This window comes from Rhinopithecus bieti, unplaced genomic scaffold (assembly GCF_001698545.2).
Source record: "Rhinopithecus bieti isolate Rb0 unplaced genomic scaffold, ASM169854v2 scaffold_40368, whole genome shotgun sequence".
NCBI classification, from domain to species: domain Eukaryota; kingdom Metazoa; phylum Chordata; class Mammalia; order Primates; family Cercopithecidae; genus Rhinopithecus; species Rhinopithecus bieti.
Window position 1 is genome coordinate 971,492 of NW_016817546.1, and position 22,577 is coordinate 994,068.

Genomic DNA, 22,577 nt, shown 5'->3' on the forward strand with positions numbered 1-22,577 from the left:
TAGAGATTTGAAATGCTGGCAGTGGGTATAACAGGGACTGAAACACAGGAAACTAAGAACGTTGGGTTGTTCCAAAATTGCGTAATTTGGAGATACAGTTTTTATCTAGGGAATTGAGTTTCTTCTGTTTTTACTTGAATACCAAGGTAGGAGTATGAAAGAATGATCTACTGTGGTGTGAAGAATTCTCTTGCTTGTCCCTTAAGATGATTCGCATGTTAAGTTGATGTTGCCTGAATGCTGAAGCAGAGTTATTTAGCATCTGGGACCTTGGAACAAGATATAGGGAAAGCTTAGTCTACAGTTCGTTCCTGAGCTCCCGTTTTACATGGATTCAGGGGTTAAATTTCTGTTGAGTCCATCGTTGAGTAGAGAATCATTTGGGGAATTCTGAATGCCTAAATAGTTGGCATTGAGATTTCTTTTTCTGGAGTGCCTTTTGGGTAGGTACAAGGATCCTGGTGTTCTGCAGAAAGGGTTTGGAATGTCTCATTGTGGGGACTTTCTTCTTGATCGTCTTGGTGGGTCTGTTGGGGCTTGTGAGGACTCCCTGTTGCTACTTCTGTGCTTTTTCTTGGCTCTCAACGCAGAAGACCAGTGAGGCAGTAGAGGAAGTTGCCTGTGTTGTCAAGCATCGGAAGTGTTCTGAGACACACATATTCTGAAGGGTCAAGAGGAAGTATAAAATGAGTGGCACTATGGGATGCGCATGGTGGTTTTTGCATGTAATCGCAGCACTTTAGGAGGCCGAGGCAGGGGGGTAGCTTGAGCCCAAGAGTTTGAGACTAGCCTGGGCAACATAATGAGGCCCTGTCTATGCAAAATGAGTGAGTGAATGAGGCATTACGGTCACTCTTCCTAGATTTGATTGACTGTGACTTTACTTTTCAGTAAATAATACATAGACTTTCCTGTCCTAAGCTTTATGATGATCTCAGGTTGTGATATGGGGGTAGGAGGAGGTTACCTGTCTCCATAGCCACTGCTTTCCTTAAAATCATTGCTTTTTATTTAAGTGTCTTAACGTGGCATTTTAAAAGCAACCTTGGCCAAGCATGGTGGCTCATGCCTGTAATCCTGACACTTTGGGTGGCTGAGGTGGGAGGATTGCTTGAGCCCAGGAGTTGGAGACCAGCCAAAAAAAAAAAAGGTAAAAAAAACAATGCTTTACACTCCAGTCATTGAGAGCATCAAAAATTATTTTCCAACCACTGCCATGTCAAATGTAATTTAAGAAAGCACTCTTCTTCCCTGAAGAAAATGCAGCTTGATTTACTTTATTCCATCTCTGATTAGTGGCATTGGTTTTGTTTACAATTGGAAAATAAAATGTGTTTAGGGTACGATGTAATGGCAAATTGTCTCTAAGAGATTAGTTTTCTTTCTCTTTGGTTAGTTGAAAAGGTCATTGTAGTAGCATGTTCAAACTAGTCATTTTTGCGTGTTTCACTTATTTCCTCACAAAATATTTATTACAAATATAGCAGCACGTGGCAAAGCCATTTCTCTTTTTTGAAGACATGTGAGCATCTATCTGAATAAGATACTCAAGATTTCACCTTGATGTGTGATCTTGAGTGAGCAGTTTCTTTTATCTAAGTGTCTTCATCTGAATATGGATAATCCCTTGGAATCCTCCCCTCCTTCTTCAGGGACTCTGAAGAAAATAATTGAGGCTTCATCAGGTTCTTTAAATTATTAGAAAAATAATCAGGAAGAACCAAAGGCCTGTTTTCCTTTAGCATAAAGATATTTGCAATTTAATACCATCTTTTGGGAAAAAATTTACAATAAAAGATATGTGCCTTGTCATTTATTTATTTATGCAGTGGCTTTATGGGCCCTGTCTTTGTTCCCTTAAAGGTAAATGCCATTGTTTTAAAATTTCTTTTCTTTTAAAGACTGTGTGTATATCGAGAGTCGGAGGCCAAACACACCGTATTTCATCTGTAGCATTCAAGACTTCAAACTGGTAAGCGTTTTAATGTGCTGTTCACTCTGCTCTGTGTTCTCTCTTTTCCAGTTCCATTGGCTATCTCTTATTGTTAGTCCATCGCTGTTGATGTGGTTACCAGTTCACCTTTTGAGGGCTGACTGCCTTGTGGCAGTAGCACTAAAATGAGGGTTACTAGTTCCATCTTTTCAGCTTGGTAACACTTACTCTCATAATGCTAATATTGTAAACAATATTTCTGAAGTTTTATCCCTTTGGTAACTTTTGACAATTTCAGATAAATTCACTTAAATTTCTGAAGTAGCTTGTTTCTTCTCAGCCATTGTTAAGAGCCTGAAGTAAAGTAAATTCAGTAAATTGATGAGTAGGGAAAATAATATAAATGGGTCAGAGAATAGTTTCCAATGGAAACCTGTCACGTCCTTCAATATTTCGGCTAGTGTGGAGTATGTTGAAATTGTTTTGGGGTTTCCCGGGGTAGAGATGGAAAGAAGCCTGGCTTGGGCACGGTAAAGCTGTTATACTTTCTTTCCAGTTTTAGTGCATGTGTTGCAGAAGTGAGAACATAGCTACTGTACTTTCTCATTAAAATTCTTCCTGAATATGTAAGTGTTGATGTTCCTCATTGTGCAATCACTTTTTTAGACCAGTGGTTCCCACACTTTAGGCTTTGGATCCCTGGATATCTGCAGAGATTTGGCAGAGGTCTGCAAATAAACATGCTAAGCTTTATATGAATAAATTGATCTCATACGTCTGGACAACAGTTTTCAACCTGTTTTCAGTATGCTTCTATGAGTTTTAAAATTTCACTTATTTAAAAGCAATGCACAGTTAAGAACCACTGTTTGTTGTTGTTGTTGTTTGAGACAGAGTCTTGCTCTGTCGCCCAGGCTGGAGTGCAGTGCTGTAGTCTTGGCTCACCGCAGCCTCTGCCTCTTGGGAACAAGCAATTCTCCTGCCTCAGCCTCCCGAGTAGCTGGGATTACAGGTGTGTGCCAGTGCAGCGGCTAATTTTTTTGTATTTTAGCAGGAACAGGATTTTGCCATGTTGGCCAGGCTGGTCTCCAACTTCTAACCTCAAGTGATTTGCCTGCTTTGGCCTCCCAGAGTGCTGGGATTACAAGTGTGAGCTACCACGCCTGTCAGGAACCAGTGTTTGTTATTTTCCTCAAACAATTGGTATTTGAAATACTACCGAAGTAGTATCATTTGGGAATCTTTTGAAACATTCTCATCTTACAAGGGATCCTAGTACTTGGAAGATTGTGAACCACTGTCTCTACTCTTAGGCGTAGAGAATTCCTAATTCCTTAGCTTTGTAGAGATGTGTATCGCTATCTGTGAATGCTCTTATTTCCAACATCCTTTGTAATTTGACAATATTTGTGTTCTGACATACGTTATATGTGATATTTCAGTCTAAAAAATGTAGTTTGAAAAGATCTTTTCTGCATCTCCTTTTTTTTTAATCATTTTTAATGACCCAAGTACCAAATTAGTATATTCAGTAAACAAACAAACAAAAAAAACACGCATGTTATTTATTTTCTTTGTTAAAAGTTATTGCTTAAGTTGTTGCATGCTTCCTGTTTTAAGACAAAGTCAGATGTGCCATTTACTTCTAAGATGGATCTATTCTTGATAGGCGGCTTTTAACTTTCCTGGTTGCATTGCAAGATGGCCTTCCAGTTTAATCTTGTAAATCAAATGCTTTCTATCCAGTTTTTACGTCAGTATGAATTTTTAGAAACCATTTTTAGAGGTCTTTGCTCTTTGTATCTTTCCTTCCAAAGTGTTTTTTTTTTTTTTTTTTATTAAAAAAACAGATGCAGCACTGACACCTGAAATACGGGTGCAGCCTTATTCCTGAAGCGTTTTGATTTGGTAGTGGCTGCTGCTACTGCCCTTTTCCTGCCCATTGTCTTTGTGCGTGATTTTTACTAAACCAAACATCAGTGCACCATGAAAAATACATAGCTGGGAAATAAAATTGTAAATATTTTTATTTTACCTATTAGATCTTGAGCCCCCTTTGTACAGTTTTTTGCACATTAGCAGGTGCCTTCATGTTTGAACAGCATCTCTTATGAAATGCTGATTACATTGTGATAGTTGCTGTCCTGGGCAGAGGTTCCTGCTGTGTTACAGTAATTGCTCAGGATATTAACAGCAATAAAAGCTGAAGCTTCTGTTGTCAGTATTGGTCTAACACAACACATTAAAGCTGTCTACAAAAACAATATGGGAAGTAGGGTGCAGTATGTTTAGATACCTTTTTCTAAATCACACACTGCTGTTTCTCATGTTTTTGTTTGAGGTTCTGTATTCAGCACGTCCTCATGGTTGTTGTGTAAGAATAACAGATGATGAAGTATTTGCTCTGGGAATAAATATAGTTATTTCCACTTTCTTATTTTCTTGCTTCTCTGTACTTATTAAAAGATAATCAAATGGATGAAAATGATCAAGATTTTTTCTCCTTCAGTTTACTGAAGCTATAAGGGAAAAAGATGAGCAGAAGGAAATAAGCTTTGTTTCTCTGCAAGATTTTAAAAAGAAGAAGAAATTGAATTTGATTTTGCTCACAGCAGATGACATGACTAGTGGAGCAATGAAAGAAACAAACAGCGATAGCTTTGAAATGTCGAGTAATTCGGTCTTTTATCTTTTTAACAATCATAAAATACAAAGTTGGTTTGGGGTTGTAACTGAGAAGTGTGTGTCGTTGTTTATACTATAAATGAGAATCCCTTTGCCGTGGTGAAATTGTGTGTGTAAAGCACGTTTGGGCACTGTAAAAATAACTGGGTGAATGCCCTTTATAATATACATTAGTAGGTATGATAATGATGTTAAAGACAACAAAAGCTAATGAGGTGAGGCATGGGGAGGAGGAGACATCTACCGCCAGTCACCGAGACTAGAATAATGGCAGTTTATTGAATCAAGGGCCTTGGGTCACATTTCATGAAATAGCTCTATATGAGGTAAGGAGAAGGGTCTTTGTATTTTATGTGGGGACTTGGGTTGTCTTCTCAACTCTGCTGCTGCGTTCCCTTAGAATCGGAGTCTGTCGTATAGAACACGGCTGCCTCTATGTCCTGATCCCTGTCTGTTGTCCTGCCAAACTATTAAACAGCCTCCCCTTTCACTCTCAAAAATGTCTGAATGTGGATGATAGGTTGTGTGGTTATCTTGCCTGGTTATCTTGCCTATGGGGATAGGATCCATGGCTTCTGCTTTATTAATATTCAACCATCAAAACACATAGGGACACCACTGTCCTACCCTGGTAGGTGTATTTCGAGCCCACACTTCCACAGGGTAGGTGGAGGCTATGATAGTATCAAGTAATTAAGTTCCTAACTGAGCTGAGGTTTTAAAGGTAGTGAATTAGGTATTCTATTAGGAAGCTTTCATTCTCTTAGGAAGTATTCATTTGATTGGGCTTATTTACAAATGGAGAGGTCTGATTTTGTTTGAATGCGCTGACCCAAAGTATTTATGGAACAAGTAGTCAAAAGCAGGAGCTCAGGCAAGTAGAAGAGGCAGGGTAGAATTATGGACAGCGCGTACTTAGAAGCAGGAGAAAGAAGTATTGTTGATTAAAAAGATCGCTTTGCACTGTAGATTTCTGAACTAAATAGTAAAATAGGTGGCGAAGTCTTTACTTAGCTTTTTGAAGGACTAGTAATATGGAATGACAATCTGTGATCCTTGTGGCCTGGCATGAAAAGATTAATTGAGCCAAATTTCATTTTTAGAATTTAGAGTTGAGAAACTGAGAGACTGAGGCAGTTAGTAGAGGGGAAAGGTGAATGGATAATTCAAGAATTACCCTTAATGTATCTGTAAAAATTAAAAATAAAAAAAGAATTACCTTAATGACGAGCAAGCTTAGGGCTGGCATAGGCAAGCTCACATGCTAGGGTAGGAAACTGGGAAAAGCAGAGGACAGGGAAGCCGTGGGGAGAGCAGCAGACTGCGGAGGGGAGTGCGTGCACAGCCATCTCTTCCTTGACTCTTCTGAGTCCCACTGCACTGATGTTCTTCCCACGGGATTCTTAGATTATCCTGTTCGCTCTGAGTAAAGAACTCTCACCTGGGCTAGCTTGAGTGTCTCTTCATGAATTGCAAGGGAAAGAGCCTAGATTAACATCTCCAACCCTTCTGCTGCCCTCTCATAGCTTTTATAGGTCACCATGTGACTTAGTTACTTTGAGGTTTTGTTCTGAATGAGTCAGTATCATTGAGGAGCTTTATATCACAGAGTGCAAATAGGAATGTTTTGGGCTATAATCAGGGCTTTCCACATTTACTGAATACCTGCTTTGTGTTCTTTATTGAACTCAGCACCTAAAGGGGGACTGAAGAAGTATAAAATATTGTTAATTCCCTCAGTAATCTTAGATTCTAAGTGGACAGACAACTTGTGGCATTATTGGATGTCAGTCTTCTTTGGAGAACATTCCGAATAGGATTGACAAGAAGGGCATTCATTTTTAGTTCTAAAAGAAATGATTTCTTTGTGTGTTTACTACAAACAATAAAATCATATTTTTATAGAAACCCAGGCATTAAGAAGTATAATACAAATAATTTGCCATCTGGAAATAATCATGGAGTCTGAGAATGCTAACAAGGTCATTGAGACAGTAATTTTCATTCAGTATAACACTGAAGAGTTCCTTGTAGCAGTTCCTACCTTTCTTTATTCACGAATAAGTAAGCAAACTGACTCCTGTAATATTCTCCATGGAAATTCAGTGTGGATTCTTGCATTGCCATCATTCATACAATAGAGGAAAACATGCTTTTGGTTTCCTAAAGTTACATAGGTGTTTCAGCTGTTACTTATACCAAATGAGTTTCTAGGTAGTATATGTAGCTATTACAAGTACTGTTTTGGGTTAATAACACTGATTCCTTTTGGTTCCTTAACTGTTCTATTAAAACTTAAATTGTCCTTAAAGTTAAGCCAGATACAGAGATTTCTTAGAGTTGGGGGTGATAGTTGGGGATGCTAAAGTGTTTCCAGGTTATGGTTAGCTGGGCTTGACATATTGTTACGGCTCCACATAGATGAGAATGCCTCTGTATCATTTGTGTCCCTAACAGCCTACCTTCTAAGTGCTAGTTCTGAATGTGGAATAGCTAAGGATGCATACTACTAGTTACCTTGGAGAATGCACATTTCCATTATTGCTGTGAATGTGGGGGCCAAGTTATTTATCATTTAATGCCATATCCCTCTCGTTTCATTGTCAGATGTGAGCAGCTGGAGGAAAAACACTTGGAATTTCTCTCTGATCTCTGGTCTGTACTCATAAGTTGTTTGCTACTCATCACCCTTTATTCATGCCTTCCATGACAGTACAGCAGAAGGGCTGCAGAGAAATTAACTTCATCTTAGGATCCACTTGCCATTGAGATTGCCCTCCCTCCACCAAATTTATTTTCTTCAAAATGCTTAACGCAAGTAACAAGAAGCTATTTCTCGTCCTTTGTAATAAAAACTTACTGAGGATGAGTAATTATGTCTTCTTTTCTTATTAGAACCATAGATGATTCTGGGAGGTATCAGATAGCGACTTCATTACACACACTCTTTGTGCACACATTCAAGTGTATACACAGTGACTTAATTATCAGACTTACGCATTATCTACCGCAGTTCTTTAATCCCAGCTTGGCTGTTACCACTTAGCACAGAAGATGTAGTGTATGGACATTCATGGAATGGGCATTCGTTTAATAGGAGGTAGATCTTGTATTAGAGCCCTTTTTTGGTTGGGGGGTGGGCAGGAAGTCCACATAATTCGAACGTGGCTAATTCAGAATTTAGGGTCTGTTATTCTGGGATTGAGATGAGGGATGATAGATTGCCCAGGTTCAGAGCTCAGACTTCGACATCAGGTTGTCTGAGTTCACATACTCCTTCCATCAGTTGCCATCTTTCATGACCTTGGGAAATACACTTAACCCTCTTAACTTTATTTGCCTGTGAAGTTGGGATATAAAGTACCTACCGGGCCGGGCGCGGTGGCTCACGCCTGTAATCCCAGCACTTTGGGAGGCCGAGGCGGGTGGCTCACGAGGTCAGGAGATCGAGACCATCCTGGCTAACACGGTGAAACCCCGTCTCCACTAAAATTACAAAAAATTAGCTGGGCATGTTGGCAGACGTCTGTAGTCCCACCTACTCGAGAGGCTGAGACAGGAGAATTGCTTGAACCTGGGAGGCGGAGGTTGCAGTGAGCCGAGATCGCACCACTGCACTCCAGCCTGGGTGACAGCAAGACTCTGTCTCAAAAAAAAAAAAATAAAAATAATAAAAAATAAATAAAGTACCTACCTTGTCAAGCAGATTGTTTTTAAATTAAAAGGTCAAACTTACAAAATGTCCAGTGCCCCATAGAATGACACTGTGATGTTGGTGTTTAGTTGGTACCTTAGGTTTATGCTTTTTATTCACTGATGTATATATTGTGTACTTAGCACATTGGCTGGCTGTAATGTCCACAGTAAGTATTTATTTAATGCTGAATGAAGTAACGTTTAAGTGGAATAAATTCACTGGATAAGTATTTTTTAAAAACTTTAGTAATAGTTGTTTGATAACAGTGCACACATCAACAACAAATTAATATTCTCTCTCAAACCAAAGAAGTCTACTCACTTACCTTTCGTTACCCTGCAGGGTGTAATGTGTAGAAATAATAAAACTCTATTTCTTTTAAAATACTTGAAGAAAATTCAGTTTCTTGTTTTCTTTAGGAATTTGAATGAATGTAGCCTAAGTCATAACATTTTTAAAACATCATTATATTGTTTTGAGTTTTCCATATGACTGACTTTCAGTAAAGATAAATGAAGGCCTAGTGTACATGTGAACCTCCCAGAAAAGGCCAACTGTTATGAAAAATGCCTTATGCTATGATGATTTGTTTCTGTGTGGCACATCAGTTGTTTCTGGTTTTGTTTTTGACAGTCCTTCAAGGTAGGCCTGCAAAATTGAGTATTTCTATAGCTCTTTCTTCTCTTTACTTTCTTGGCTTGTGCCATATAAAAAGGTCGGTATCACCCAGTTATGCATTTGTGACTTGTTGGGTAGTGTTGGATAATGAAGTAAAAACTTTCCATTAAAGTTCATTATCAAGTGTTTTCAGCTATTAAATCCAAGGACCAAGTGGCCTTTTCACATATAAATTTGTAATTTCTAATTTTGTTTAATTCTTTAAGAGGCAAGAGGTAGGATGGAATTCTTTTTTTTTTTTTTTTTTTTTTTGGGAGACAGAGTTTCACTCTTGTCACCCAGGTTGGAGTGCAATGGTGCAATCTCAGTTCATTGCAACCTCCGCCTCCAGGTTCAAGCTATTCTCCTGCCTCAGCCTCCCAAGTAGCTGGAATTACAGGCACCTGCTACCACCCCCAGCTGTGTTTTTGTATTCTTAGTAGAGACGGGGTTTCACTATGTTGGCCAGGCTGGTCTTGAACTCCTGACCTCATGATCTGCTCACCTTGGCCTCCCAAAGTGTTGAAATTACAGGCGTGAGCCACCGCACCAGGCAAGATGGAATTCTGCAGCCCTGAGTTTGGTGCACTTGGTCAGAGGAGGTTGTATATCTATACTGCCTCTCCTGCCATAATTATGGAGTAATGATGTTGAAAGTTCTTTGAACCACCATGTCCTTTTTACATGATATTGATGTCAACCTCTAAATGGATAGAGTGGTATTAATGTAAGTGGAAATCAAAATGACGCCTTGGGAATAAATAATCCCAGCATTTTATTGGTCCCATTTTCTGAGCTTCTCAGCAATTTGTCTTCACTCAGGGCTGCCAGTCAGGATAGGGTACTTGGGATTTTAAGTTTTAGTGTTTAGCTACTACTGTGAGATTGGGTAATTCATTTTCTTCTAATTTACTTGGGTCAAGGGACTCTTAAGAAACTATTGAAAAAGTTTTGTTTAATTATATGTGTTTCCATAAAATATGTTTCTGAAAATGTTATTTACTAAAATTGTTATCTATATGTGAAATTTTTTTCAATGCAGAAAACTCTAGGTATTCTAATTTTAAAGGAGCTTAAGAAAGGTTGAGACAATCTGATATTTGCAGCCATCTACTGTGCAAGAATATTGGTAAAGTCTTGTTCAAACTTAATTCTTTTCAATTGGAAATTTGTAATTCGTGTGTATGTATGGATGCTTGTATTAAGAACCAACTCAATAGTCCAAGAAAAACCTATTAGAAGTACTAAAAAAACTAGGGAAACAGATACTATCAACGTTTTCTCATTTCGTATGTAAGAACAATGACTTGTTTTGAAAAAAAAAAGCCTTTTTAAAATGCATAAAATGTTTTAATAATTACTTGAACTATTTGCATGCTTAAAATGCAGAAGTGTTTGGAAATGCTTTACCAGGTGTTTTTGATTTAAAACCCTTAATTTGAATGTAAGGATTTGAGTGGTTTGGGCAGTCATATTCCTAGTGGAAGAGATGAACCAGAAGTCCATTTTTATTTTGATGCTTCTGGCAAAAATTATTGAATATGCTGTACATTCAGGTGCACAGTTGAGTCTTTACTTTGGAGTTTGCAGTGTTGGGGATGGCAGGGAGAGGGTGTGTGGTGAGAAGGTTATGACGACGGACACTCTGTCAGCTGCACTACCACTGAGGCCATGAGAACCAGAGCCTGACTGCACAGACATTTTAATGTAGATCCCAGGATGTACTCTAGATGGTAATCTTTAGCAAAAGAAAAGAAAGCGATTATGATAAAACATTCTGAACATTAGCTTGTTTTCCTGGTATTTGTTTTGTGTGTGTGTGTGTGTGTGTGTGTGTGTGTGTGTGTGTGTGTGGAGGGAGCTTAAGAAACTTACAAAAATAAATAGTTAATGAGATATATTAAAATCTTTGTTTACAGAAAGTTGTTACTCTTTGCTTTTCAAAGGGAATTACATGTAACAGGACACCCTAATAATGATTTAATATTAAAAGGTTGTTCACCTGTAATTTTTAGACAACCGTGGACAGGTTCTTACATAAGTATTGGGATTTTATGGATTTTTTTAGTTCATTCAAAACCCCATGAAATTGGTTTAAAAAATGTTATGTACTCTCTAAAATATTTGAAAAGGAACGTATTCAAACTGTTATCTGAGGTATACTGCGCTAGCTTTCAGAAGTTGTTCTATAGTCTTTTTTTTTTTCCTGGTTTTTAAATGTTTTCAAAGTTAATTTTAAAAAGGACACGGGATACATACTAAACTAGTTTTGCCTATGAAAATAAGTAATGTCTTTCTGGAACTTTATGGTCTGTGCCTGTTTATTATACTCACCTTGTGGGCGTTTGGAGAAAATTATAACTCATGCGATTGTTGTCTTTTTCCCTCTGTTTTGGGGCCTTTGTCTGGTTACTTTGCCTTCAGCTTTACACAGTTAAACTTGAACTTTGAGAAAATGGCAGGGCCTTTCTTTGGCCACGCGAATGCCCTATTTCCTTAATAAGCACATGTCTTATGCCTCTAGCTTCTGTCATTAGAAACTCTTCTGAAAGCTCAGTTTGTCCACTTGTGTTTCATTTTACGGTTGTGTTTATCTGATGCCATTGCATTTCTGTTTTTATTATAAGCATAGCATGTTGCTGTTAACTGTGCTTTGGCACTTTCTCACATCTTAACTTGGTTATTTTGAGGGGCACACACCATACTGCTTTATGATAGGACCTGGATTAAAGTGTGGAGCCAGAAGGGTCATATGTTTGTTCACACTGAAATAAGGTAACAGCTTTGATTAATGCAAAAAGGTTAACTTTAGTGGTAGAACAAATTATCTGAGGTTTCAGAGGTCATCTGCTGAAGAGTTTTTGCAGATACCGACTTGTGTGCTGCGTGCCCCTAATAACCAGGGCATGATGGGGCATTGGGCACGTTAACTTAAAACTGTTTTCTTTTTTAGGTCCACAACTCCCAGGCCTGTTGCAGATCTCCAACTCCTGCTTTGTGTGACCCCCCAGCATGCTCTCTGCCGGTGGCATCACAGCCACCACAGCATCTTTCTGAAGCCGGGAGAGGGCCTGTAGGGGTAAGGAGAATCCCGTTTTTAAAAGCTATCAGTATTTTATATCCCATAGGGTATAAAATAGGAATATTACCTCCCTCCCCAGAACCCCTTTTAAAATGTGCTGTATTGTATGTGTTTTTAAAGGAGTAACAAGTACATGCACAGAGGAAGCAAAATACGGGACTTGCCTTACCCCTCTAGGACAGTTCCAGAAGTTAGCGGGGTTTGGTGGAAGGGTATTTTGGCACCAGCAGAGAGCATGCTGGGCTGCTGCAAGGAGCAGGAGCTGGCAATCAGCAGCGAGTATGGATGTTGGCAACTGAAATGGGGAAAAAAGGGGGTAAGTTTGAGTTCAAGTGTGGAATGTGCATTTCCCCAGGCTCACTGGGACTCATGGCCCACCAATCTAAACTATTTTGGGTGTTGTCTTCTTGGGTGACGTTTTGTAGAGTATTGCTCAGAAATAGCGAGGCTTTTCTCCAGTGCTAGATACAGAATAAGCACTTTAAGAGGCTTGGGTCAGGTTGTAGCTATACTTCTTACAGCTATCCCTTGGTTATTCCTCTGTTACTAGTGGTGGTCCTGAGGGGTGTGTAAGAGGCAGCATGATGAAGTATCTGTAGTGCTTTATCCCTTAAAGCACAGGAACCCGTGTGGGTGATCATAGGGGTTATTATCGTGTAGTGCACCCCCTTTTTAGGAAAGTTCACACTTGTCTTCCTTTTCCTTCCTTTAATGGTAGGACTTAATGGAGAATTTAATGGTAATGTTTTCTGAAAGTCGAGTATTTATTATTCTGAATGACTACTGGGTTAATAGGAAAGAAGTGTAGTTTTAGTTAAGCACTGAAGTCAGTGTAAAGAAGTGACTGTGGCACCCCAGTTCATACTGAATTAGCAAATGATACAAGAGGATAGCAAGGTCTCTCACACTTAGACACACACAATGCAAGATGCTGTCAATATATGGTGAATTGTTCAGTTGCTGTGTAGAATATTAGTATCTTGGGGCAAAGAAAAGAAAGTGCTCCAGATGGGCTGTGGCTCTTGAGAAAGTTCTGTGAAGGTGGTGGGTAGGTTTTGAGGGGCTGGGTATGTTTTTCACACATCAATAAGAAGTGGATAGGCTGAGTGTAGCAGCCTTCCAGGTGTACATGGCAGCCTGTCCTTATAAGCAACGCAGGCAGTGAGGCTGACGAGTCTGGGAGTTGTGAGAAGATGACCCGCAGGACGTCACTGAAGAGCACAGGTTAGTGGATTTTGGGAGGCAGATGTGGAGATATAAAATGGGGCTAGATTTATAGAGTATCTTCAGGGTTAGCAAAGTTAAGATTTTATGTCATAGGCAGTAGAGAGCTTGTGTAAGCTTTTTTATTCTAGGCAAGCCAACTTGCAGACCACTGCTTAAGAAGATTGACTGCAGCAGTTTGCAGTGTGGAATGGGGAAAGATGGTGAAAGTTCCAAGTAGGAGGCTAGGGCCGCCATTCATGGGTAAGAAAAATGAAGAGGACCAAGACAGTAGAGATGATATATTGATAATTGTAACCAAATCAGGAGTAATTGTTGCAACAGCATAACATGTTTACATATTTGCTGATATAATTACTCAAGGGTCATACCAAAAAAGGGGATGGGGTTTCACATTATGGAAACCTTGGAATTCTTGAAATAATAGCCATTTACGGTAGAAGAGAGAACCCAGTGTAGTGTAGATAAAAGTCTAATTTTAATTCCCAGAGAAAGACTGACGTCTTAAGTGACAAATTAGTAGATTCCCAATGTGACTACCTACTTTTAAAGCTTCAGCTTTTACCAGTTACCAATATGTCTTGTTTACTGATATGTCTTATTTCCACATATATCTAAAAAGCAGGTTTTATCTTTCACGCTGATATTTTCTTAACCAATGTGGATGCTCTTATTAATACTTTTATTTACTGTAATACTCAACAGGATTTGCTGGATGGATTTTAAGTCTTCCCCATAATAACATTAATTTTTTTGTAAACTTTTTATATTAGAATTCATGATGACTAGTGTTTATTTTTTAGCAATAAAAATATTTGTGTCTACTGATGATTTAAATAAGTTCATGACTGGTGGAGCACTTGGGTACATTATATTTAGGTGTGAAAGATTCTGTAGTGAGAGGACAAATCATCTTTCTGTCAAGATGATGGTACATAAAGCTAACTATATTGATTGTTCTTTAATGATGTTTTGTGCTGCCAAAGTCATTTGAGCTGGATCTGAATCAGATCCAGTTGGCAAAGCTTCCCCATATGTGGAGCTCTCATAAATCCTGCAGGCACACAGACCTAATACAGTGTAATGAGAGAGCTGCTGGGAGAAAAAATTGATTACAGGGTTGCAGACAATATCATTAACATTTCTTGCCGTGATACACCAGATGTCTTCCCTAATAGACTATTTTTGTTAATTTAGTTTTTGTAGGATAGCATTGATTGCATCATCATTTAATTTTCTTTGCATATTCAGGTATGTGATCTGTGTTTCTACACTAATGATGGAATAAACTCATCAGATTTAATTTTGTAAGTTTTAACTTATCTGTTCATTTTTCTATCTGCTAGAGAGACAACATTTTTACTTGTACTGAGAATCTGTTAGCTTGGATGTTTTCTAGTAAAAAGTACTGTGTTCACTGGTGGGGAGGGAGTAGTGAGGGAGGTAAGAAGGCAAAGATAACATTACCCAGAACCTCCCTAAACAGTTTAGGAGTTTAGAAACTCCCTAAACTGGTCAGAAATGATTCTACTCGCCAGCGGATTTACGTAGAAGCCACGTGGCACCATGACAGAGGCTCTAGCCAAGGCAGGAAAGTTGCAACCTTTCAAGGGGACTTACATGCACATTTATCTTCATTGTCATGGTTGTGGCTCTGCAGGACAGGACTCCTGTTGACTGCACCCATCCTCACTAGAAGATCAAGGACTAGTGAGGATATTAGTTAGTTAGCATTTTAATTCTTTTAGCCATATCTTTTTGTGTGTTTGGCCTCTGTTGGGTGGTTAACACACATAATTAGGATAGTACTGTAGGGGTAGTTTGAACTGTTTTATTTGAGTAGTGTTTTTTTGTTTTGTTTTGTTTTTGTTTTGAGACAGAATGTCACTCTGTCGCGCAGGCTGGGGTGCGATGGCATGATCTTGGCTCACTGCAACCTCCACCTCTTGGGTTTAAGCGATTCTCCTGCCTCAGCCTCCTGAGTAGCTGGGATTACAGGTGTGGGCTACCACACCCGGCTAGTTTTTGTGTTTTTAGTAGAGACAGTGTTTTGCCTTGTTGGCCAGGCTGGTCTTGAACTCATGACCTCAAGTAGTCCTCTCATCTTGGCTTCCCAAAGTGTTGGGATTACAGGTGTGAGCCAGTGTACCTGGCTCTATGTTTTGTTGTTGTTGTGTTTTGAGACAGTCTTGCTCTGTCACCCAGGCTGGAGTGCAGTGGCACAATCTCGGCTCACTGCAACCTCTGCCTCCCAGGTTCAAGCAATTCTCCTGCCTCAGCCTCCTGAGTAGCTGGAACTACAGGTGCATTCTACCACACCAGGCTAGTTTATTTATTTATTTTTTTCGTATTTTTAGTAGAGATGGGGTTTCACCATGTTAGCCAGTATGATCTTGACCTCCTGACCTTGTGATCCACCCACCTTGGCCTCCCAAAGTGTTGGGATTACAGGTGTGAGCTACTGTGCCTGGCGTGTTTTTTTTTTAATCATTGTTTTTGTTGTGCATTTTCCTTTAGGGAACGTTTTTTCTTGTGACATGTTTCTTGGTAACATAGGATATGTTAATTAACCTTTCTAACTCTTAATTTTCTCACTTGTTGTATGGGTATAATACTACTATCTATGACAAAGCATTGCAAAAATCAAATAAAATAATTCATTAAATTTCTTAGCACCATATAGCAAGCATACATTAAGCGTTATCTATTATCCTGTAAGACTTGAATTATACAAATTCGGGTCTTTTCTCTTTTTTCTTTTCTTTTCTTTCTTTCTTTTTCTTTTTCTTTTCTTCTTTGACGGACTCTTGCTCTGTTGCCCAGGCTGGAGTGCAATGGCGCGGTCTTAGTTCATTGCGTCTCTGCCTCCTGGGTTCAAGTGATTCTCCTGCCTTAGCCTCCAGAGTATCTGGGATTACAGGTGTCTGCCACCATGCCTGGCTAATTTTTGTATTTTTAGTAGAGACAGAGTTTGACCATGTTGGCCAAGCTGGTCTTGAACTGCTGACCTTGTGATCTGTCCGCCTCGGCCTCCCAAAGTGCTGGGATTACAGGTGTGAGCCACTGCGCCCAGCCCAAATTCTTGTCATTCTTAATCTGAAATCCATAAAGTCTTTGAGTTTTAGAGGGTCTGAACATCCTGAAATTGCTAGCAAAGTCTCCTATATGTGTACATTTTTCTGGAACGAGGATCTATACTTCTTGACTATGGATGCCTATCAGTAGATTGCTTAGGTGTTGAAAATAATTTAAAAGTTAAGATTAAAAACAGTGAAGGTTCTGCTGTTTGTCATTTAAAACCTCAAATCAGCCCAGGCATGATGGCTCACGTCTGTAATCCCCGCTCTTTGGAGGCTGGGGCAGGTGGGTCACTGGAGCTCAGGAGTTCAAGACCAGCCTGGGCAACATGATGAAATCACATCTCTACAAAAAAAATAAAAATTATCTGGGTGTGGTGGCATGTGTCTGCAGTCCCAGCTACTGAGGTGGGAGGCTTGATTGAACTCAGTTGTTCAGAACTCAGTCAAACCAATGTTAAAAGAGTTATTTTTACTTAAGTAAGGCACTTATCATTAGTATCACTTCTAACGTTAGTGCTTTTCATGCTTGATACTGTAGTACCATTTAAGAATTAAAAATGAAAATTTATTATAAAGTGCTTTTTTAGAAATGCTGATTGTATTATATTTGTTACCTACTTCTTGCTTAGAAAGAACTCCAATCTGGTTGCTTTTTTAGTGGTGCAGAAGTTTCTTGAGGCTACATTACTTTTTCATTATTATTTACTGTGGTTTCCCTGCTTTGGCATACTTCCCCATTAAGTATGCCAAAAATAACCATTGATAAAGATCACGAGAGATCGCTTTTTATATTTGATTTTAGTGAAAGATATTAAGACGGCTGGATTTTCAGAAGAACTGCTAATACAAATGTTGGGATTAATCCAGCTATCCTAAATGAAAGATGACTACTAGTTGTCGACTTATAATGTAACAAATTAAGAAAATTCGAAAAGCGCCCAGCTGACCTATAAAGACAAGGCTGACTGCTACCAGCATCAGAGAACCCAGCTGGGCCCGCTTTCCTTTCACCCGGAGCAGTGTTGTGTCTGCTTCCCCATCAAAGCTAATTGTCAGTTAATTTATTCCTTTTTTTTTTGAGACAGGGTCTTGCTCTGTTGCCCAGCCTGGAAAGCAGTGGTGCGGTCTCAGCTCACTGCAGCCTCCACCTCCTGGGTTCAAGCAATTCTCCTGCCTCAGCCTCCTGAGTAGCTGAGATTATAGGTGCCCGCCACCACGCCTGGCTAATTTTTGTATTTTTAGTAGAGATGGGGTTTCACCATGTTGGCCAGGCTGATCTTGAACTCCTGGCTTCAGGTAATCGTCCTGCCTCGTCCTCCCAAAGTGCTGGGATTACAGGCATGAGCCATCATGCCTGACCTAATTTTTGTACTTTTAGTAGAGATGGGGTTTCACCATGTTGGTCAGGCTGGTCTCAAATTGACCTCAAGTGATTCCCGCCTTGGAACCCAAGTGTTGGGATTATAGGCATGAGCCACTGTGCCCAGTTTATTCTTAAGACTGTCTTTTCATCATATTCATCATCTTTTTTCCAAAAGGGGCATCAAGCCCTATTTTTAGATCACAAATATCAATAACCCTATGCTTTTATAACTGCCTACGATTTAAACAGCTTTTTGTTACCATAGGCATATATTAGATTTAATGATCCTTTGCAAGTTTTATTGAGCTTCTTGTCCTTTCAGGGATAGTGCATTGCTCTTTATTACTTAGAGGACTGTTAGGACTTCAGCCCTGCCTTTCTTGGGCTGTTTCATGTTTTGGGGTTTTTTTTTGTTTGTTTTACAGACAGGGTCTCACTCTGTCACCCAGGTAGGAGTGTAGTGGCACCATTCTGGCTCACTGCAGCCCCGACCTCCTGGGCTCAGGTGATTCTCCTTTCTCAGCTTCTCAAATGGCTGGGACTATAGGTGCGTGCTACCTAAAATTTAAAAATTTTTAAAATTTTTGTAGCGATAGGGTCTCCCTGTGTTACCCAGGCTGGTCTTGAACTCCTGGTCTCAAGGGATCCTCCTGTGTCAGTACCCCAAATTGCTAAGATTACAAAGTCACTTCGCACAGACCTTGTTCCATACTATTTGATTGAAAAATATCTGAACAGCTGGGTGTGGTGGCTCATGCCTGTAATCCCAGCACCTTGGGAGGCTAAGGAGAGAGGATTGCTTGAGGCCAGGAGTTCAAGATCAGCTTGAACTGGTCAGACCAGTCTCTGACCAGACCCTGTCTCTACACAAAGTAAAAAAAGAGAAAAAATGTTAGACTGGGTATGGTGGCTCACGCTATAATCCCAGCGCTTTGCGGGGCTGAGGCGGGTGTATCACTTGAAGTCAGGAGTTCGAGGCCAGCCTGGCCAACATAGCGAAACCTTGTCTCTACTAGAAATACAAAAATTAGCCAGGTGTGGTGGTGGGCGCCTGTAATTCCAGCTACTTAGGAGGCTGAGGCAGGAGAATCGCTTGAACTCGGGAGGCAGAGGTTGCCGTGAGCCGAGATCACACCACTGCGCTCAAGCCTGCGCTCCAGCCTGTGCTCCAGCCTGCGCTCAAGCCTGCGCTCAAGCCTGGGTAACAGAGTCAGACTCCATCTCAAAAAGGAAAAAAAAAAAGCCGGATATGGTGTTGTGTGGCTGTAGTACCGGACTCTAGTACCAGCTACTCGGGAGGCTGAGGCAGGAGGATTGCCTGAACTCAGAAGTTCAAGGTTACATTGAGCCGAGATTGCGCCTCTGCACTCCAGCCTCGACGACAGAGCGAGACTCCATCTCAAGAAAAAAAAAGAAGAGAAAGAAAGAAAGAAAAAAAGTCTAAACAAATATGCGGGGCTTATTCTAGGCTTTACAAATTCTCCGGAATATTTTTAGCAATGGAATTGCCAAAGACATTTCTGGCCATGGAAGTAAGCTTGTGGTTTTATTTAATCTAACTTTGTTTTTAGGATATTATACTATTTTTTGCTGGGAATATTTTTTTTTTTTTTTTTTTTTAAAAAAAAGACAGGGTCTCTCCCTCTGTTGCCCAGGCTGGAGTGCAGTGGCCTGATCATGGCTCACTGCAGCCTCGACCTCCCAGTCAGATGATCCTCCCACCTCAGCCTCCTGAGTAGCTAGGAATACAGGCGCCTGCCACCATACCCAGCTAATTTTTAAATTTTTTGTAGAGACGGGGCTTTGCCACGTTGCCCAGACTGGTCTCGAACTCTTGGGCTCAAGGAATTCGCCTGCCTCAGCCTCCAAAAGGGTTAGGGTTACAGGTGTGAGCCACTGCGTCTGGCTGGCAATATCTTCTGTAAATATCAAGGCCTTCAATGGAAGAAGAGATGGTACTCTTTCCCAAGGATATTAAATGTTTCTAAGGAGTGGAGTGAAGTTTAAGTAATATACTTAAAGTTAATTATTTTTTAGAGTCTATATAAATTATTATGCCTGGTGCCTGGAAGTTGCATTTTCAATTCTTATCTTTGATCTTATGTTTTACGATTAGATCTTATCAGGTACTTTGCCCATCCCCTTAAAATGAATGTATTTTTTCGCTTTCATCCCAAAATGTATTCTCTAAAGGAAAATTTGAGAATAGAAAATCTTAGATTTTCAGCCTGTAAATAGCTTTTGTGTTCTTTTTTAGGAACTAGTAACCTATTTTCAAGAAACATGCTGTCTAAAAGGACAGAAGGGCGTGTGTTTCCATCATGCTAGCTGATTTAGTTACTCTGTTCCTCCCACCTTTCGGCTTTTCCCTCCTCATCCTTGTTTCTACAAAAAATTCAAAAATTATCTGCTACTTGTGGGGCTGAGGTGGAAGGATCGTTTGAGCCCAGGAGGCTGAGGCTACACTGCGCTGTAATCATTCCACTGTATTCCATCCTGGGTGACAGAATGAGACGCTGTCTCAAAATAAATAAATAAATAAATAAATAAATAAATAAATAAAGTTTGATATTAACATAAATTTGTTTTATGCTGCCAGTAATACAGATAAATCTATTTTTTCAGTTTTTTTAAGTTTTTTTTTAAATTTGGAGATGGGGTCTTGCTCTGTTGCCCAGGCTGGAGTGCAGTGGCATGATTTCGACTCACTGCAACCTCTGCCTCTTGGGTTCAAGTGATTCTCCTGCATCAGCCCCCTGAGTAGCTGGATTATAGTCATGTGCCACCACACCTGTCTAATTTTTGTATTTTTAGTAGAGAAGGAGTTTCACCACGTTGGCCAGGGTAGTCTCGAACTCCTGACCTCAGGTGATCTACCTGCCTTGGCCTCCCAGTCCAATCACGCTGAGATTACAGGTGTGAGCCTCCGCACCCGACCTTTAGTTACCTCTTAAAGTAAGTTGGGAAGGCCAGGCTTGGTGGGTCACACCTGTAATCCCAGCACTTTGAGGGCTGGGGCAGGTGGATCACGAGGTCAGGAGATCGAGTCCATCCTGGCTAACACGGTGAAACCCCCATCTCTACTAAAAATACAAAAAATTAGCGGGGCCTGGTGGTGCATGCCTGTAGTCCCAGCTACTTGGGAGGCTGAGGCAGGAGAATCGCTTGAACCTGGGAGGCGGAGCTTGCAGTGAGCCGAGATCATGCCATTGCACTCCAACCTGGGCGACAGAGCGAGACTCCATCTTGGGGGAAAGAAAAAAAGTTGAGAAAGAGTTGATTTGTCCTGTTTTTCAAGGGAATAACTGTAGATTTTACTTGACTGCAGTTAGTAGAGACATTGTTATATTGACTGACGAGATTTTGTGGTACAATTTCCCATTGATCCATTAGGATTACAAATAATTATCAGCTGTATGGGTGGCAAACACTTTTCTTGAGATTTTTCTTAAGTAAGATAAACCTCAATCCCAAGCGTCACAGATTTTCTTGAGGGAGAAACTCTGTCTGACAGTTTAGCACAGAAGTAGGTGTTTTATGTAGTAGTGGAAGGGTTTAGAAATTGTTGTGTGGCCAGTTGTTTGGACTTCAGAATGCATTTCTCTATAAACATAAACAGGTTTTTTTTTGTTTTTTGTCAAGTTCGTAAATGCTGGTTTGAGTTTGTAATGTAGTGAAATACAGAAAGATCCTTCCTTTATTGCCCACCTTACAGATACATGGACTTTCTTCCTTCCTTTGTTTCTTTCTTTCTTTTTTTTTGTCCTCAACTTGCTATTGCCTGGTACCTCCTCTTCCCCCACAAGGAAACAAAATTGAAAACTCCCGACCTCCTCTGTGAGGAGATGGAGCTCTGCCTCTGCCCTCCTTTCAGAGGCCTCTGCCTCATCCTTTCCCATTTCCTATCCCACCTCTACCTCTTAACATGTCTCAGCTTGTTATCTATTCTTTTTGGTGTTTGTCTTTAACTTTCTATTTGAGAATAATTTCAGACTTACAAGGGAGTTGAAAGAGTAGTTCAGGGATCTGCAGTATACCCTTCCCCCAGATCATGGAGGTAGTTAAAAAACCTCAGGTTTTTACTGTTAAAATCACAGTATCAGTTTGAATCATGTTGGTTACACATTGACTAGTTGTACGATCAGGTGACTTAATCTTTCAGAGTCCCACTGTCTTCACATGTAAGATGAGAATACTGATTCACTTGTTCCGGAGTCAAACCCAGGAATCCATACTCCTTTCAAGCACTTCTCAAGAGATTCTGATGGGCGGCCAGCATTAGCAAATGAAGACTTGTCCACAGCTCCAGTAACCAGTGTAAAAGCAAATCTGATCTTGTCCTTTGCAGGATATAGAACTTCTTCTTCTTTTTTTTTTGAGACAGGGTCTCGCTTTGTCACCCACCTAGAGTAGTACAGTGGCATGTTCAGAGCTCACTGCAGCCTCGGTCTCTGTCTCAACCTCCTGAGTAGCTGGGACTATAGGCACGTGCCACCACACCCTGCTAATTTTAAAATTTTTTGTAAAGACAGGGTCTCCTTCTGTTGCTTAAGTTGAAGATGTGGAACTTCTGATACAGTTCCAGGGTCTTTCATGTTTTTGAAACTTAAGTATGTTAAGGACTTCAAAAATAGTTTTTGTGTTCTTCTATATTGCTTAATTTCCTCCCTTCCCCAATATACAAATGAGGTATAATTTGTGTGCTTACATCCCTAATGCAGCTATAAAAGGCAGTTTATAAATTAATTTCAAACCAAACTACAAAACCAATAAAATTCTGACTACCAACATTAATTTAATAGACTGGGCGATGATGTTGTTGTGAAATAAGTAGCCACTTGTGATGTAAATGTTAC

General features: G+C 40.0%; 1 protein-coding gene across 6 annotated transcripts in view; it reads left to right on the forward strand.

Annotated features, from left to right (window-relative positions):
- Positions 1 to 22,577, forward strand: part of RERE (arginine-glutamic acid dipeptide repeats) — a 492,528-nt gene that overhangs the window by 202,391 nt on the left and 267,560 nt on the right. For 4 of the 6 annotated variants that reach the window (XM_017856041.1, XM_017856039.1, XM_017856042.1 and 1 more), the window contains one exon: positions 11,926 to 12,051. In XM_017856041.1, coding sequence (XP_017711530.1) covers positions 11,926 to 12,051 — 126 coding nt within the window. Of the gene's footprint in view, positions 1 to 1,905; positions 1,973 to 11,925; positions 12,052 to 22,577 lie in introns of those variants that run through there. The other 2 variants (XM_017856043.1, XM_017856044.1) reach the window with 2 other exon arrangements.